Source organism: Carassius gibelio, chromosome A6 (genome assembly GCF_023724105.1).
Source record: "Carassius gibelio isolate Cgi1373 ecotype wild population from Czech Republic chromosome A6, carGib1.2-hapl.c, whole genome shotgun sequence".
Lineage (NCBI taxonomy): Eukaryota > Metazoa > Chordata > Actinopteri > Cypriniformes > Cyprinidae > Carassius > Carassius gibelio.
In genome coordinates, this window is record NC_068376.1 from 26,430,161 (window position 1) to 26,447,719 (window position 17,559).

The 17,559-nt window shown below is 34.6% G+C and overlaps 1 protein-coding gene across 17 annotated transcripts; it reads right to left on the reverse strand.

Moving 5' to 3' along the window:
* Positions 1–2,578: 2,578 nt before the first annotated feature.
* LOC128015890 (complement decay-accelerating factor) lies at positions 2,579–16,883 on the reverse strand. 17 transcript variants are annotated; one of them, XM_052600116.1, is made up of 14 exons: positions 16,567–16,883; positions 15,720–15,902; positions 15,523–15,622; positions 15,379–15,449; positions 14,782–14,961; positions 8,114–8,197; positions 6,758–6,841; positions 6,235–6,300; positions 5,239–5,319; positions 5,113–5,148; positions 4,767–4,853; positions 4,233–4,272; positions 3,233–3,303; positions 2,579–2,828 (listed from the first exon to the last, which is right to left on the reverse strand). In XM_052600116.1, exons 1-13 carry the CDS (start codon positions 16,628–16,630, stop codon positions 3,240–3,242), a joined length of 1,140 nt encoding a protein of 379 aa, XP_052456076.1. In that variant the 5' UTR covers positions 16,631–16,883; the 3' UTR covers positions 2,579–2,828; positions 3,233–3,239. The 17 variants fall into 17 exon arrangements, with proteins under 17 accessions (XP_052456076.1, XP_052456077.1, XP_052456075.1 ...); XM_052600117.1 differs by having other exon boundaries at positions 4,767–4,832; positions 15,720–15,905; positions 16,567–16,881; XM_052600115.1 differs by having other exon boundaries at positions 15,720–15,905; positions 16,567–16,881.
* Positions 16,884–17,559: the final 676 nt, after the last annotated feature.

Here is a 17,559-nt window from a genome sequence, read left to right on the forward strand (position 1 = left end):
TTAATCCTTCTGAAAAGCAGTGTTACAGAAATGTGCAGACTTTATAAGTACGTTAAAAGTATCAGAAATATTATATGTTCTGTAATCATAATGTATGCACCACCCTTGTGTTCTGACCTATCCGACATTTTAAAGATGCAAGTTTGGGTAGGAAACTAGCCGTTTATAAATGGAAAAGAAGAGATGGAAAGTTATAATAATTCCCAAAAACCGGTTCTTTCGAATATTTCATTAAAAAAGAACCGGTTCAATGATTCTTCACAAGTCATGACATCTGGATCGATGAGTCAGTTGGGTGAGTTGCTGACTCGAGAATCGTCCGGACCGATTCAGTCGAATGTGTGAACTGAAAGAAGGCCAATTCATACAGATTTTATGAAACCAGTTAAACCGATCATCGATTGTGTATTTTATTTCACCATGACACATGTGTGTATTCTAACTAACACTACTAGAGTGCGTGAAATGGGCCATGTATCGAGGAGATTCAATTAAAGGCCTATAAATCTGCTCAAGGTAATTTTTTTTATTTTGCATACATTGCATAAAAAGTATTAACAATACATCAAAAGTCCACAGAACTAATGGAAGAAATGAAAGATACAAAAGAAGAAAAAAAGAAACAAAAATACAACAAATCAAGTATTAATCATGGTACATGAAAGATCTCATCATATCTCCTCAAAAAAGAAACACATTTTGGTTATTAATTCGTTTTAGTGATTTAATTAAATTTTCTACTTCACATAATAATTCTATAAAATTAGATTTTTTTTCTTAAGAAATTTTCTGTTTGTGAAAATAGAACTTTGCCACAAGGATAAGAAAGTTATCAGTCTGCTCGAGTTTGGATCAGGTCAGGAGGAGGAACTGGTGACGTCACAACTTCATTCTTTCACCGCTAGATGTCACTGCGTGCCATCAAACCGGGCTCTGCTCAGACAGACGGTTCCTATACACCCCAGAGGACTTTATGCACATTTATAACTTTGAACTTGTGATCACTTTCCCATCATAACATTATCATTGCATTTAATGGTCTAGTGGCTATATTAAAACATGATGTATTCTAATGTTTTCATGACACAGCTGATTGACCAACACTAAATGATCCCAAAGAGGCAGCTGTGAGAACCCTTGTTCAGCATATTTCAATTTTAGTTGCAGTTTACAAGTCTGCACCAACAAAAATCTACATTTTTCTTAAGACGGGCGTTTTTTTGTGTCTCATATTAAAATGTAATCTTAAAGAGTCCCAACTCTTTGTCTGTCCACAATATGAGGGATATTGTGCTAAATGTGAGCTTGTGGGGTTGAGGCACAGGAAATGTGCTGCATTCATCAATGACACATGCTAGCGCTTGACCTCTTCTTTGGGATCAAGGTCAAATGAATGAATAACAAGGATGTGCATTTCCTTTCCGCCAGGAAAATATCTTTTATAGCTCTGTATAATTTTAAGGGCGCCATAAAAAGGACAAACAACAACAAAATATCTCTACTGAATCTCATAAAACCTTCAGTTTGAACAAGAATTGATATAAACTGGGCATCTAATTAAATGTCCTATTACTGGATGACCCTGCAAATAAAGCAGTGGTCAGAGCTGACATATGCCTTGTGGTTGTGTTTAGTAGGCTACCACACCATGAGTAAATAGCCTCCACACCCAGTTAATATCCTTTCATTACCAGTCTACAGCTAAACATCCACCCAAACAATGACTCATCTACAGTTCTAGACTATGGGACTTTTCCGAGATGACAACATACATGGTATTCTTAAATATATTACATTTGGCCTGATTTTAATGGTTACATTTCTTTCTGGAATTCTTCACTTCACCGTCTCCTCCCATATGTAAAAGTTATGGGCTCCTGGACTGCAGTTTTACACCGTCTGGAATAAATGAAGATGCTTACTCAAGTATATAACAAAAGATCTGAGTTACTACGAGACAGCGAAGCCTACCGAGAAGTTTTAACTCAATGAGTTCATTGTTCCAGGTTAAAAGTTTAGAATAGCTTTGTATGTGGTCAGAAAAATAAATAGACACACTAAACTTGCACCATTCCTGTCAGTGACACCATAAGAACTTAAGAAACCACCACATTCTTTCGTTTGTGAAGACACATTGCCCTTCTTTCATGGGTTTTGGCCAAGGTCTCTGTATAGAGCACAGTCAAAATGATTCTCCAGTTGATGAAGTATTTGGGTTGAATAGCCTCAACTACCTCTGACATTGTCCTGGAAACCACATTATTGTTTGGTCTACTGCTTACGCAAAAGGAATACTTTTGAAAGGGCAGTGAAAAAGTATTACAACTCACATTAGAAACGTTTGCTCATTTAGGATCAGGTTTCCTTTCACCATATACTCACAGAAAATCTGACCGGGCTGTGGCACATTGTAAATATCTTACTTTACAATGATTCACTAAAACCACACTTTTAAAATGTGAAAACAAACAAGTGGAAACATGAGATTCTTTTGGGTGGGTTCTTGGTAACAAGATGAGGAAATTCTGAGGTTAGGATTTAGTCATGTTGTGCAGAAAGAAACACATCGAGTACTTCACTAAGAAAATAAAAGAAAATATTTTATTGAATAAAATTAAATTAAAAAATCTTTTATAAAATATATAAAAATATCACCTTGTGTTTTAATCAAAAACTAATATATTCCTAAAAAGCAAAACATTTTTTAGCAGTTATAAATAAATACAATATCTAGTTTATAAAATAGAACAAAGTCCAAAATGTTAAACTTCCAAAGAATCCGTGTGCAGGAATAATGCTAAAGCAAAGGAGCCGTCCGATTGTTTGCCCTGTGGTGAAGAGTCCAGAGAAAGCACATTAAGAACAATAAACATGACACAATAACACATTATAAGAATTATTAAATGAGACTATTTTGCAACTAATGCCAGAACTAACTCACAACTATTGAGTGTGTTAGTCTGAGATGAAGTCATGACAACAGAAAAAATAAAAAGAAAAAATAAATCACATTTAGCTAACACCAACAAGTTTTTTTTATGGTGAGCGGTTGCAATCTATTTATTTTAGCTATTTTTAAATAAACGTATTTAGTTGATTAACTTTGACAACATTTTTTTTTATTTAAATGTAGCTAAAATAAATTGATTGCATCCACTTACCATAAAATTTCTTTGTAAATTAAATGAATAATTTTTTTTCAGTGAATGAAGATTCAGACATGGGTGAATACCTTGAGTTTAAACTCTTTGATAATGCAATAACTCTTCTTTTGTCGGCAGATCTTCACCAGTATTGTATGAACTATGCAGCATTACCAAAAAAGGAGATAAAGTCATTATAACACATTAATTATTGAACACTTATATATATATATATATATATATATATATATATATATATATATATATATATATATATATATATATATATATATATATATATATATATATATATATATATATTATATTATATTATATATATATATATATATATATATATATATATTCATTCAATTAGCCATCAGCTCTGCATGCTGTTTGGATGTCATTAGTAACTGGTCAGACATTAGCTCTGCATTTATATTTTTATAATTTTCCCAGAAGCACCAGACCAGCCTTTCCTTTGCAACATCACACCTTTTAATTAAAACGTTTTTTTTTTTTTACCTACTACAGCTCATGGTGTACCCAGACGATGACCTGTAATACATCCTCTCAAGGTACATCAGCAATAATTTACTTAAGATTGAGGCTGTTTGCCATTAACTCATGATAACCATGCTGGGAATTCCTGTAAATGTTAAGGTTGGGTACTTGCATGGACTTTCTGACTTCCTTCAAACCAGGACACTGTGTCACTATTTATTTTCTGTGTCACTGTATAATCTTTATTAGCCCAAAAGCACTCCTTCTGTCATTGTACAAGAGAATCAAACTATGAATTGAACAATTAAAAGAGTGTAACAGCCACAAATCAAGCACAAGGAAAGCTAGCTTTCTCATTGATAGTAAAAAGATGAATCAAGGTGTGTGTCTATCTCATAATGAAGCAACAGCAAATGAAAAGATGGGAAAAGATCCTTGCCAGGAAAAGGCAAGAGAAAACATGATGTTAATGTGTGGAGGAATGCATGTGTACAGCAGCATTCAGTTGAAGTGGAGTGAAAGTTGGCCATGCTCAGCTCAGCTGCACTAGAGTGACTTAGTACACAGATTTAGAGATATACTCACCCTTTGTATTTTAATTGACGATATATCAAAAAACCAATCACTGTAAAAGCAGAGAGTAAGAATATATTTTTTTAAAATTATTTGGAATGGGGTCAATAAGATTTAGTTTTTTTTCATTGTTGAAAGTTTCTTATGCTCACCAAGGCTGCATTTATTTGATAAAAATACATTAAGAACTGTAATATTGTTAAATGTTATTGCAATTTTACTGTTATGTTTTCTATTTTTAAATATTTTAAAATGCTATTTATCCTTGTGATGCAAATCTGAATTTTTCAGCATCCATTACTCTAATATTCAATGCTGCTTATTTATTTTTTTTGGAAACCGTGATAGGATTCTTACTAAAATGTACAAAATTACACCATTTATTTACAGTCTTTACAATCACTTTTGATCAATTTAATGCATTCTTGCTGACTAAAATTATATTAAAAAAAAAAAAACATCAAAAACACCTTTACTGACCCCAAAATGAATGGTTTATACTATATCTATGAACTGTAGCTCAATCCAAATAATTTATATACTTACACGCTATAATCAGCAAGACAGTTAAAATCAGCGTGGTAGCTAAGGAAGCTTTCATCGTCAAGGGAGCTACAAAACCCACAAGATCATCTGTGTTATTAGAAACAATGAGACACATGAATAAACATTCAATAGATAAAGTATGTGGTGGCTCTTCTCTATTTGGAACTTGAACAAGATAAAATATGCCATTATCATCATCATCATCAGAGATATATCACATGATGGCATATGTTGTATGACAAACTAGTCAATTCCATCTACAGTAACCATATTACTTTCCCTGAGGTTGATATAGTCAGACATTTAATTCAGTACAGTTTTTAACAGGATTTAAAGGAGGACTCACTCTTGAAGTTAGTGGTGTGCCCTTCTATTAGTCCCTCTACAATAAAATACATCAAGTAACCATTACAGCATATCCATAACAAGTGTCAATCCTGAAAAACTTGATTTTGTGGGCTGGACACTTTACCATGTGAGCGGGTGGAGGCTGTAGTCATGTCTGTTGTCATGTCTGTTGTTGTGGTAGTGCTTGCTTCTGTTGGTGTTATGACTGAAAAAAAAATGAATACATTATTATCTGCTTTTGCCATCTACTCTAATTAAAAATTCCACATGCTGCGTAAAGATCTAGACAATTCAGTTGATTTAAAGTATATGGAATGCTAAACCACTGGAGAAAGATCCACAGATTTCTGAAGAACTAGAACGATCATCATTCATAAATTAGTTTCATATTTTATATAATTTGATGGTGCTTTTAGCCATCAGTACAAGTGCCGTTCTCTCAGCTCCTTCTAACATTTTTGCATCTTTAAATCAGTAGAATGCAGCAGAGTTTCCCTTGATTGTACACAGGCATTCTAATCCCTCATATCATGAATTCACATCTTGGAAAATAAATTCCCACCCATTACTAGTGCTGGAAGATATACAGGTTCAAAGTACCTATGCAACATAGACAGCGTTGTCAACTGAGAATTAACTGTTAACTTAACCAGCAAAGTCCGCCGGCGGCTTCAGAAAACTGTTGTTTCACATACACAACACATTAAAACATTACATTCTTACTTCACATGGACAAACTGAGAATCATTAGAAAGACTTCAGCTTCTATATATGAACACCGTTATGATGTCAACACACATTCATATTCAGTCACGTCTGCTGCAATTTATTTATGTTCATGTAGCTTCACTGAACAATGTCCATAAGGGCTATAGCACACCTGAGAGTGGGTTTATATGAATGTATTTCTGAGGGGAACTGTTTCAGTCAGTTTAGATGGTATTTCTGTTTCTTCTTGCTTCTGTATAATGCATATTAAAGTAGTGTTTATAAGCGCAGCACTGCTTTGTTTACAGTGGTAAACATCTGTGGTTTACACCTGCTGGCAGAGAATGAATTTGGGTTCTTATTCAGACTGTCTGCTGTTTTTATTTCTTGCAGGAGGTACTGGACTCCTAACCATGTGAGCGGGTGGAGGCTGTGGTCATGTCTGTGGTAGTGCTTTCTTCTGTTGGTGTTGTTATGACTGGAAAAAAAAAATTATGTCATTATCTGCTTTTGCTATCTACTCCAATTGAAAAAATTCCACATGCTGCGTAAACATCTAGACAATTCAGATGATTTGAACATAATGCATATGGAATGGTAAACCACTGGAGAAAGATCCACAGATTTATGAAGAACTGGAATGCCCATCATTCATAAATTTGTTTCATATTTTATCTAGTTACTAAATACTGGACTGGGAGTGGGGGCTTATATATTTCTGAGGGGAACTGACTGTCTTCAGAAATGTTTAGATGCTATTTCTGTTTCATCTTGCTTCTGTATAATGCATATTAAAGTAGTGTTTATAAGCGCAGCACTGCTTTGTTTACAGCGGTAAACATCTGCGGTTTACACCTGCTGGCAGAGACTGAATTTGCGTTCTTATTCAGACTGTCTGCTGTTTTTGTTTCATGCAGGCGGTGCTGGACTCTTACCATGTGAGCGGGTGGAGGCTGAAATCATATCTGTTGTAGTGGCTTTGTCTGTGGTAGTGCTTTCTTCTGTTGGTGTTGTGATGACTGAAAAAAAATTAATACATCATTATGTGCTTTTTCTATCTACTCCATTTCAAAATTCCACATTTCGCATAAACCTCTAGACAACATCTAGTGCTACTTTGTTTACAGAGGTAAACACCTGCCAGGGCTCGTGCGACCGCCCTCAACGGGCAAAAACGTACAAAACTGTCAAAATAGCCCTCTTGGAAAGTAACTTTGTAGCTTTAACAATAATTAATCTATATTAAATTTATACACTGGAATACAGATGCTCCGATCTCCTGGAATTTTTTTGTTTAATTTCAGACTATTTTATGTTCCATGCTTGCACACAAACTGCACTGCAATCATTTTCCCAACGGCCATTTGTGTGGAAATATTACATTATTATTATACTTAATCTGTAAACGGCCATTAACAGAGGCCAGAAATGCTGAAGATGGACACAAAGAGAAAGTATTGTAGCAGGCAGAACAAGATCACTGTTGACGATGTTGACAAAAAAATCCAAACATTGAATTTCATTTGAATGTTTTTCTAAGGGGAACGGAACTGACTGTTTTCAGAAATTGGATTTTCTTTTAATTTTGTCTCCTAATAATGCATTAAAATTATTGTTAATACGCATAGCCCTGTTGTGGTTACAGCGATAACCAAGGAAACGCTGTATCAGTGTTCCGTAAGCGCTGCCTGCTGACAAGAGAGTGAATCTGTGTCTCAATCAGCCAGTCTACCGTTTCTGTTTCATACAGATGTTTAATGATTTCACAAAGTAAGGTTATTCTGTTTTTGAAATCATACAGTCTGATATAAATTAAACATTGCACTTTTTTCCAATTCATTATCAAATGGCTATGAAAAATCAAGGAGCAAATGTTATTTTGTATGTGATTTACACAACTAAAAACAAAAAGCATCATTTCATTTGTATTTTTGTGCTATGGATATATATTAAATTGTGCTATTACTATTTGTTCTCATTTACTGGCTGTCACTTGTCTTTAATAATGTTTAAACTTTATATTTATGTTGATTTTTACTGTTGTATCGAAATTGGAATTGAGAATTGTAAAATGTAATTGGTATCTAAAATATGGATTTTCATATTATCTTATCTATTAGAATACAACATAACAGATCGAAAACCATGATAAAAGCAAATATTTTATCTTTTGTGGCACTAAAATCCTTAGCGTTGATTCCTGCCTGTGGTTTGCACCTGCTGGCAGAGAGTGAATTTGCTTTCTTATTCAGACTGTCTGCTGTTTCTTGCGGGCGGTGCTGGACTCTTACCATGTGAGCGGGTGGAGGCTGTAGTCATGTCTGTTGTTGTAGCTTTGTCTGTGGTAGTGCTTTCTTCTGTTGGTGTTGTGATGGCTGAAAAAAAAAATCAATACATCATTATCTGCTTTCTCCATCTACTCTAATTCAAAATTCCACATGTTCCATAAACATCTAGACAATTCAGTTGATTTGAACATAATGCATATGGAATGGTAAACCACTGGAGAAAGATCCACAGATTTCTGAAGAACTGGAACGCCCATCATTCATAAATTTGCTTCATATTTTATATAATTTGATACTAAATACTGGACTCGGAGTGGGGGTTTATGTATTTCTGAGGGGAACTGACTGTCTTTAGAAACATTAGACACTATTTCTGTTTCATCTTGCTTCTCTATAATGCATATTAAAGTAGTGTTTATAAGCGCAGCGCAGCGCTATTTTGTTTACAGCGGTTAACATCTGCGGTTTACACCTGCTGGCAGAGAGAGAATTTACGTTCTCATTCAGATCATCTGCTGTTTTTGTTTCATTCAGATGTTTTATGCAGTATAGTTTCACAAACTTAAAGTCAGACCATTCTGTTTTTGCTTTAAATTGTAAAATCTTACAATCTAATTTAAATCAAAAACTGTTCATGTAGCATCTTTGTTTGATAATGCAGTGGTTATACAACGGTTTCACGTATTCTGAGTTACATGAGCCATTGTGAGTCATATAACAGCCCAGTCTTCTCACACACTGACATGGCTAAACCTTTCATCCTGTAACCTGGCCAGCATTCAAACGTGGCTTCTATTTTAAAAGAGTATGGAAGACTTCCTTCAGTCTAGGTACCAAAACTAATTTCAGGAACTGGACATTCAATAGCTGGAAATAGAAAGGAAACTTGAGTAAAGTTGATTATAAAACATGAAAAGGCTAAACAAAAGGACAGTGTTTTTGTTAAGAAGTAAATACTGGCAGATTGTAATACGCAAAATATGCTACTGAAACCACACCAAGACATCTGGCACACTGCAGCATGCATGGCATTTCAATAATGTTGAGTGGTGGAAAGAGTACTAAGAAATTAAATATTAAATATAATAAGACTCAAGTAAGAGTAAAATTGTAGTTTGCTGAAAAACTACTCAAGATACAGCATTACAAAGTTCTTTAGTATTAAATGTATTTTGTTTTACCCAAAATTAGACGACGTGAGCACTATGGAGCAGAGTTAGTACTTTAATGTCTGTTTCACAAGTGAGACCCAGGAAATCCCTTTCATGGAGAAATGCATCAGATATCACCACAGCTGAATAAAATGCAGATAGAGACACTTTGACTGATGATATGTAGAAGACCATAAACACCCGATTGTAATGCAATGCTAATTGACATAGCTTGTATCACAGTAAATATTTTTATAAAGAATATTTTCTGTCTCACTGTGATAAGAGGCAACATGGAATCACAGAAGCTAACGGTTTCAAACACTACTGAATTTATATAGTGATTCTGGACCCAAACGTGATATTAGCCTCATAAATTGTTATGTCTGACGCTACGTCAAGCAAACATATGACCTATCCCAGTTACCAAGAGCAACGGTTTATAACTAATTTTGAAAAGTACATTTTTCGCCATAATTTTGAAAAGAAATTGTTTAAAACAGTGTTAATAGAAATGTGGCAGTAAAACATTATGTGGGGTATGTGTAAGGTTGGGCATTGTTTGAATTTTCTGATTCTGATTCTTGTCAATTCCTAATTTTAATTCTAATAAGGTAAATAATAATAAAAATAAATAAATTCAAAAAATCTTAGATATCATTTACATTAATTCTAACTCTTACTGCTAAATATTTCCTTGTTAGCTGAATAATATAGTTAACTCTTTCCCCAACAGCATTTTTGAAAAAAGTAGCCAGCCACCACCAGCAATTTTGATGATTTTCACTAAAATTTGATGGGCTCTATATTTTGCTATATGAATATTTGAATACGTAATAGTTTTGAGGAAAAAGGCGAGAACATTTTTTTTTAATCAAAAAATACATCTGGATAATATTCAGTATTATTATCAAGGCAAAAATCAGGTAAATCCCTTCCATCCCAACCTCCAAAGCTTGCACAACGCTTGCACAGACATATACCACTTCCTGGATCAAGATTTCCCTCCGTAACTTTATGCAGTTTTCATTTATACAGGTGCTTCTCAATAAATTAGAATGTCGAGGAAAAGTTCATTTATTTCAGTAATTCAACTTTAAATTGTGAAACTGATGTATTAAATAAATTCAGTGCACACAGACTGAAGTAGTTTAAGTCTTTGGTTATTTTAATTGTGATGATTTTGGAGAACCGCAGCATTATGAGCATTGTCAAGCAAATGGATTCAAGAATTTGAGTGAACTTCACAAGGAATGGACTGAGGCTGGGATCAAGGCATCAAGAACCACCACACACAGACGTGTCAAGGAATTTAGCTAAAGTTGTCGTCTTCCTCTTGTTAAGCCACTCCTGTACCACAGACAACGTCAGAGGCATTTTTCCTGGTCTAAGGAAAAAAAGAAATGGACTGTTGCAATTGGTCCAAAGTCCTTTTTTCTGATGAAAGCAAGTTTTGTATTTTATTTGGAAACCAAGGGCCTAGAGTCTGGAGGAAGGGTGGAGAAGCTCATAGCCCAAGTTGCTTGAAGTGTTAAGTTTCCACAGTTTGTTATGATTGGGGGTGCAATGTCATCTGCTGGTGTTGGTCCATTGTGTGTTTTGAAAACCAAAGTCATTGCCCCCATTTAAAAGGAAATTTTGGAGCACTTCATGCTTCCTTCTGCTAACCAGCTTTTTGAAAATGTTGATTTCATTTCCCAGCAGGATTCGGCACCTTCCCACACTGCCAAAAGCACCAAAAGTTTGTTAAATGACCATGTTGTTGGTGTGCTGGACTGACCAGCAAACTCACCAGACCTGAACCCCATGGACAATCTATGAGGTATTGTCAAGAGGAAAATGAGAAACAAGAGACCAAAAAATGCAGATGAGCTGAAGACCACTGTAAATGAAACCTGTGCTTCCATTCCACCTCAGCAGTGCCACAAACATTAATACATGGGTTTCACAATTTGAGTTGAATTACTGAAATAAATGAAAAACTTTTCCTCTACATTTTAATTTATTGAAAAGCACCTGTATACGGTCTATTGCTGATGATCGCATTATTTTTGATATGCATCTGTTTACATTACAGATTGCTCGTTTCTCCGTCCTGTTCACGTGTGTTTTTGTTTGGGGGGTTTTGTGCTCGTTTAGAAGATGTGTAATAGCACCACCGAGTCTATAACAGTGAAAACACAAAAACCTGTAAAAACTCATCTTTGGTGGGAAAGACCCTAAGTAACGTATTCTGACCCTAAGTAACGTATTCTAGAATTGGAACAGATTTTGGATTCCCCATACATAGTCTTGGGAAACTAAAATCTACTCCAATTCTAGAATACGTTACTTAGGGTCATGAATCGTCTAGTTATAAAATTACAATTTAGATTCCTCATTGATTCCTTTGTGCACATTTTGTTATGACTTTAAACCATTCAAGCACAAGAAGACTCGTGCTCTGTTTTCTGTACTGCACACATAGCACATAGCATACTGCACACAACCATCATTTCAGAACTGAGCAGGGCCGTTTTTGAGGGGCAGTGGCCCAAACCAAAAAAAGAGGCACTGGGGGGAGGGTTGTAACAAATATAGTTAAAAGAGAAGACAGCACTCTCTGTAATGATTTCAGACTTTATAATAGATGCAAGAAGAACGAGATGGTGCCCCTCTCACCAGCAGTGATGTCACATACGAAAAGTTATTGTGCACCTGCTGCAGGTATACTACGGAGTCAGTCTCTCCCATTTACATAACTGATTTATCAGTCATGAATGTGGTGAATTATCATTGCATTGATGCATTTCATGAAGGCTAATGGCCAACACATTTCAGTTCAAACACTGTCCTACATAAGACTTGCTAACAGTTTAACCGCTGATTAGAGAACCGGCTTTACTGACGAGATGTGCATAACGATCGGCTGATCGTGATCGGAGCACCCCTAAAGTAAAAAAAAAACACTATGAAAGCAAAATTAATGTCTTTCAGTATATGAACAGTCAAAAAAAAACTGTGTGATTTCACATAGAGCAGCTGGTACTACACAGAGCCGTTGTTAACTGAGAAGATGCGCCAATAAACGCTGAAAATGAAGTGATTAGAGAACCGGCTTTACTGACGAGATGCGCATTAACGTTCGGGCCGATCGTGATCGGAGCACCCCTACAGTTTAAAAAATAACACTATAAAAGCAAAATTAATGTCTTTCAGTATATGAACAGTCAAAATAAAATAAAAAAAAACTAGGAGAAAACCAAATTAAAAGAATAACTATATTTACTACATTTTGAGAAAAATTTACTTTCTACACATTTACCAATTTTTGCAATTAACTTATTTTTAGTAACTGTCAAAACATTGTCAAGTTACAATGGTCAACTGAAATAGTCTGTTTATGCTTTCAAAATGGAGCGGATTCGTGGAATCAGCGGATCTTTAGCGGAGCGGTAACAGAACGCTTTGAGCTCAGATGAGGGGGCGGGGGGTGAGGGTAGCAAATAAAAAAAATTATATAAAACATAAAGAAAATAAAAATAAAACCAAGGAACACCAGAAACCAAAATATTTTGTCTATTTGTCAGGCTTTATTTTTTTCTTAAGTATTTTAATTGGATAAGAAATCAAATACACTGCTCGATGATAATAATAACTTGCTCAATAATTTGTATTCTATGTTTTCTGTATTTTCCTAATGACGATTTTAGAATTGGTTCATACAAACACATAATAAGGCAGAATAGTTTCTATACTGAAATGTCCAATAGCACTGGATTATTCTTCATATACTATATTTATTACCTCGAAATGACCTTAAATTAGCTGTTTTTAGCTACCACAATAGCAGGATGCTTTGGTCATATAAGGGATTTCCTGCACATCATAACTTATTACTTCTACTGGGCAGTTTTGGACTTTCTGCGCGAGAGCTTCGAGTTTGAATGAAACATGCACTGCGTGAGAGTGTTTAGCGCACCGTAATGTCCATATCGCCTTGTTTTATATATGAATAAATAAATCTTGTTTCTTCGCCCATGTGCTCACAAGTGATTTTTAAAGTCACAGTCACAGCATAAGGCTGTTTGAACGGCCCGCCCCCACAGCTGAACTGGAAGGTTTGATTGGTTTTGCACCCGAGTCAGACCTGTCTGTTATTGGCAGAAGCGCAGGAGTTTAAAAGGTCCTGGCTCGCTCTGTTTCTCCATAGACAATTCTTTGTTGAATACCATGAATACTTCAGTTTTATTCTACTCAAGTAAAAGTAGCACAATTCAATTATAAATTGAAAAACTGTGAAAATGTACTCAAGTGGCCTAGTGTGACGCAAGTATTTGTAATTAGTTACTTGCCACCTTTAGTAATGTTAAGTGAATCCCAAATCAAGGAAAAACAAGATTCCAAAGTCTAATCCAAGACTATAAAAGAATGTTTCCCTGGAAAGATACATTTACAGAATAATTTCTGCTTTAACCATTACTGACATAACAGACAGATGATTGTTTTGAGCAATATTTTTAGAGATATATAAAAAATATATTTTTTGTATTAATCAGTTGTTCCATATCAAGTGTACTTTCTATATATATATATATATATATATATATATATATATATATATATAGACACACACACACACACACACACATATATATATATATAAATTCAGATTTTCATAAAATAAGTGCTTGTAATAACACATGCCATTTATTATTATTCCAATCTAATGATTATTTAATTAATCTTTAAGTAAACATTAAATTAAAAAACAAAAAGGTTCTGCACATTGGCTAATGAAATTTAAAAGTAATTAGTTCATTTGAAAAGTTTTCTACTCTTCTCTCTATTAACACTCCAACACTCCAGCACATCTGATACTCCCCAATCTGGACCATGATGGTTCCACAGAATGATACATCTCCTCCCTAGAAACAGCATTACAACTGCCTGTCACCACCAGGACTATGATGAAGAGTAAACACAAGCCTGAGATGATTCTGTAGGGCTTGGCGGAAACAGACCGAAGCAGTGAGTCACTGAAGACTCTCTATTACAGATCCCTTCAACATAACTAAGACAAAAAATCCATAAATCTCAAAAGGCCTGAAGGACCTACTGAACAAGAAGAAGGGAACCTTTAGGTAGAAGGTTACCTTGAGATGTCAGCAAACATAAATAAACACATCAGTTATGGGACAAAACAATATAATACAATAAACTGAAAAGGCAATGCAATGCAACTATGCTGTGCAAGAATAGCAGGATGAGTTCATCAGGCTGAACTCCACCAGTTCTAACACGCTGTGCCCTGATGGTGCTGCAACACCAGTGATTGAGACCAAATGCATGCTCAGACTGATCACAGGTAAGATCTTGAAAACTGCTGAACTCCATATACACATCTACAGTGTGTGGAGCTAGATGCTGGACCAATGATATCGTTCAATGTTTTCAATGCAGCCAATTAGGACAAAAAATTATTGGATTATTTTTACGCTTGGAATTTACTGGAGTAAAAACTTTAATTAAAAAACTGACCTATGCATGTCGGAGGTGGTGAACTATAATCCCCATATTCACCACATGTAATGGTGCTGTTTCCAACAAGGACGTAGTTATCATCACAGGAAAACGTAATGACATCATTAAACTCCGGTATGGCTCTGGGCACAATCATCACGCCATTTTCAATTGGATCTGGCACTTCGCATGTTGTCACTATAAAAGACACGGTGAAAGAGAAGCTGTTATCATCTCTGTTAACATCTCTGACTAAAGTTGCTCTGGACAACACTGATGTTGATAGTGAACGTTCAATCATGTTTATCACAGTAAATTATAAAATAAATAAAATTAACATTAAATTAAACTGTAAACGTATTCAATTTCAGCATGTGGTTAAGGCAATGTTTTAATTTTCAATAAGTTTAACTTGATGTATTCAAATAAGAATAAATATTAAAAACTATATAAATATATATAAAAAAGGAATAAACATGACAAAAACACGTTTCAAATTACTAAAACTTAAAATAAAAAAATATAAAAAAATTAAAATATTAATAAACACTATCATAATGTCTTAAAAATATGAAAATAACACTGATATGCAGCAATCCAAAGATGAGGACTCACGTATACATTCAGCCTTTCCACTCCAGCCAGAAACAAGACATTGCCTGAAGCTTGATCCTTCCAGATCATATCTGGATTAAAGAAAAAAAAATCAATTACAAGTATGAGTGTAATATGGACAGTAAAGGCCGCATCAGTGCTTACCCCGTCTCACATATGGTTTTTATGTAAGCACCAAACAATGTTCCTTCTGAGGTGTCATAACTCATATGCAGTGAAGGTTTAGGTTCTCCACAGTCTATTTCTGAAATGAAACCAAACATACTAGTTTAATATAAAACATACTTGATCCTTTTTCTATTAAGGGGAACATCCCAATTTAGAAGTCAAAATTGAATTACTTTTGCATTTCAATTTCACTTCACTCCAGACCCCATTCAGGCAGATGATGGAAGTCGGACCCTCTTCTCTCTCATATCCTTTAGCACATTCCACTAACGCTTCTGAACTGTCTGGGAAACTGTTCTTCAGTAAGGATTCCGATGATAAGACAATTTTGCCATTAAAAAAAGGAAACGGACAGTCTGCTAAAACAACCACAATAATAGATTTTAGTCAAATGTTTAGGGTTAGTAAGATGTGTGTGTGTGTGTGTGTGTAAAGAAATAAATACTTTCAGTATATTTATAGTGTTACAACAGATTTTTATGTCAAATGCAGTTATTTTGAAATGTTATCAAATAATTATTTTAAAAAGTATCAGTTTCCACAAAACTATTAAGCAGCAGAATTGTTTTCAAGTTTGCCTGAGAAAAATTTCATTCCAAATCTATTAAAAATAGAAAAGTTATTTAAAATTGCAATTATACATCACAATTACTGTCTTTAGTGTGTTTTTGATCAAATAAATGCAGTTTTTGTAAGCATAAGATACATCTCGGTAGTACTTTCCCCTTTAAATGCATTTTATTTTTCTTATAATTAATAATTTTTTTTGTATTTGACAATATGATTGTGGGTCCACCTACAGATATCTTAGATATCATGATTTAGGAATAATTTGTTCCACTTTTCGAGAATAAAAACATAAAACAAAATTCACTGAAAACTATCAACCCAACCCAAGGTTGTCTCGTGGATAAGCTGCATCTGTTCGAGTAACTAACTGCATTAATTCAATGTAGGCTACTGAAATTATCCGAAGTGACTGACTGGGTTTAAAATTAAAGGGAAGGAAACTCAGCTTACCTGCTCCAACTGAGACCATTGAAAGCGCTAGTAGAAGCAGTGGCAACACCTTCACACTTGTCATTGTTATTTTGTTTTTCAACAGCAAACACTTGTCGTGAGTTCACAATCACCGGCGCAAAAAAACTTAGCGGGCGGTACGCTAGAGGATGAAATAACGATAAAGCACTACTACACGGATAAGAATATTCCCCATATTAGCGTCATTAGTCACTTTCCCGCTGCGGATGGAAAAAAAACCTGGAAAATTAAAGGGAAAATGCGCATCATAGTCCGTCGTGCTCGTGCACTAGACCGTCATGTTCGAGGAAACGCCCATTCTGTGACGTAATTCTACCAGAGACTGCCAACAGATGAGTCAAATCATTTAGACTTTACACTTACTCTTATTTACACTTACTCTGCTGCTCAGTACAGTATAGCCTACACTGTCTACCTATTAAATATATATCTAAATAACGTATTTAATCCGTAGCCTCTACAGTACGTAACAATTTCTTGGTTTCTTGGTATGTAAAGAAATTCTTGTTTTACGACACTATTGTCCTTGTTGTCATTTGACCTATACCATGCATGAATGTAGCCATGTACACAAACACACACACACAAAATACAGTTTAAAAATAGAAAAGTTATTTTTACTTTTGATCCATTTTATGTATGCCCTTGCTGAATAGAATTAATATTTTCCTTTAAGAAAAACAATAAGTAATAATAAGGACATTTATCATTCTCATCAATATCAAATAGACTCAGTGCTGTTCTTTTAAACTTTCTATTTCTTCTTGAGCATCAAATCAACATATTAGAATGATTTCTAAAGGGCCGTGTGACTCTGAATACTGTAATGATGCAAAAAAAAAAAAATCAGTTTTGCATAACAGGAATAAAATAAAATAGTTTTAACAGTATTAACAATATTTGGGTATTATTATATGTTTAATCAAATAAATGCAGCCTACGTTGTGGATGACTTTGAGATGTAAATCATGA

What these genes read in the sequence shown, in the direction of transcription:
- LOC128015890 (XM_052600115.1), bottom strand. Translation starts at nt 16,630, where the DNA reads ATGACAAGTGTGAAGGTGTTGCCACTGCTTCTACTAGCGCTTTCAATG. An exon ending in AATGGTCTCAGTTGGAGCAG is followed by an intron (nt 15,906 to 16,566) that starts GTAAGCTGAGTT and finishes TGGTTGTTTTAG; the next exon opens with CAGACTGTCCGTTTCCTTTT. An exon ending in AGCCTCCACCCGCTCACATG is followed by an intron (nt 6,301 to 6,757) that starts GTAAGAGTCCAG and finishes TTTTTTTTCCAG; the next exon opens with TCATAACAACACCAACAGAA.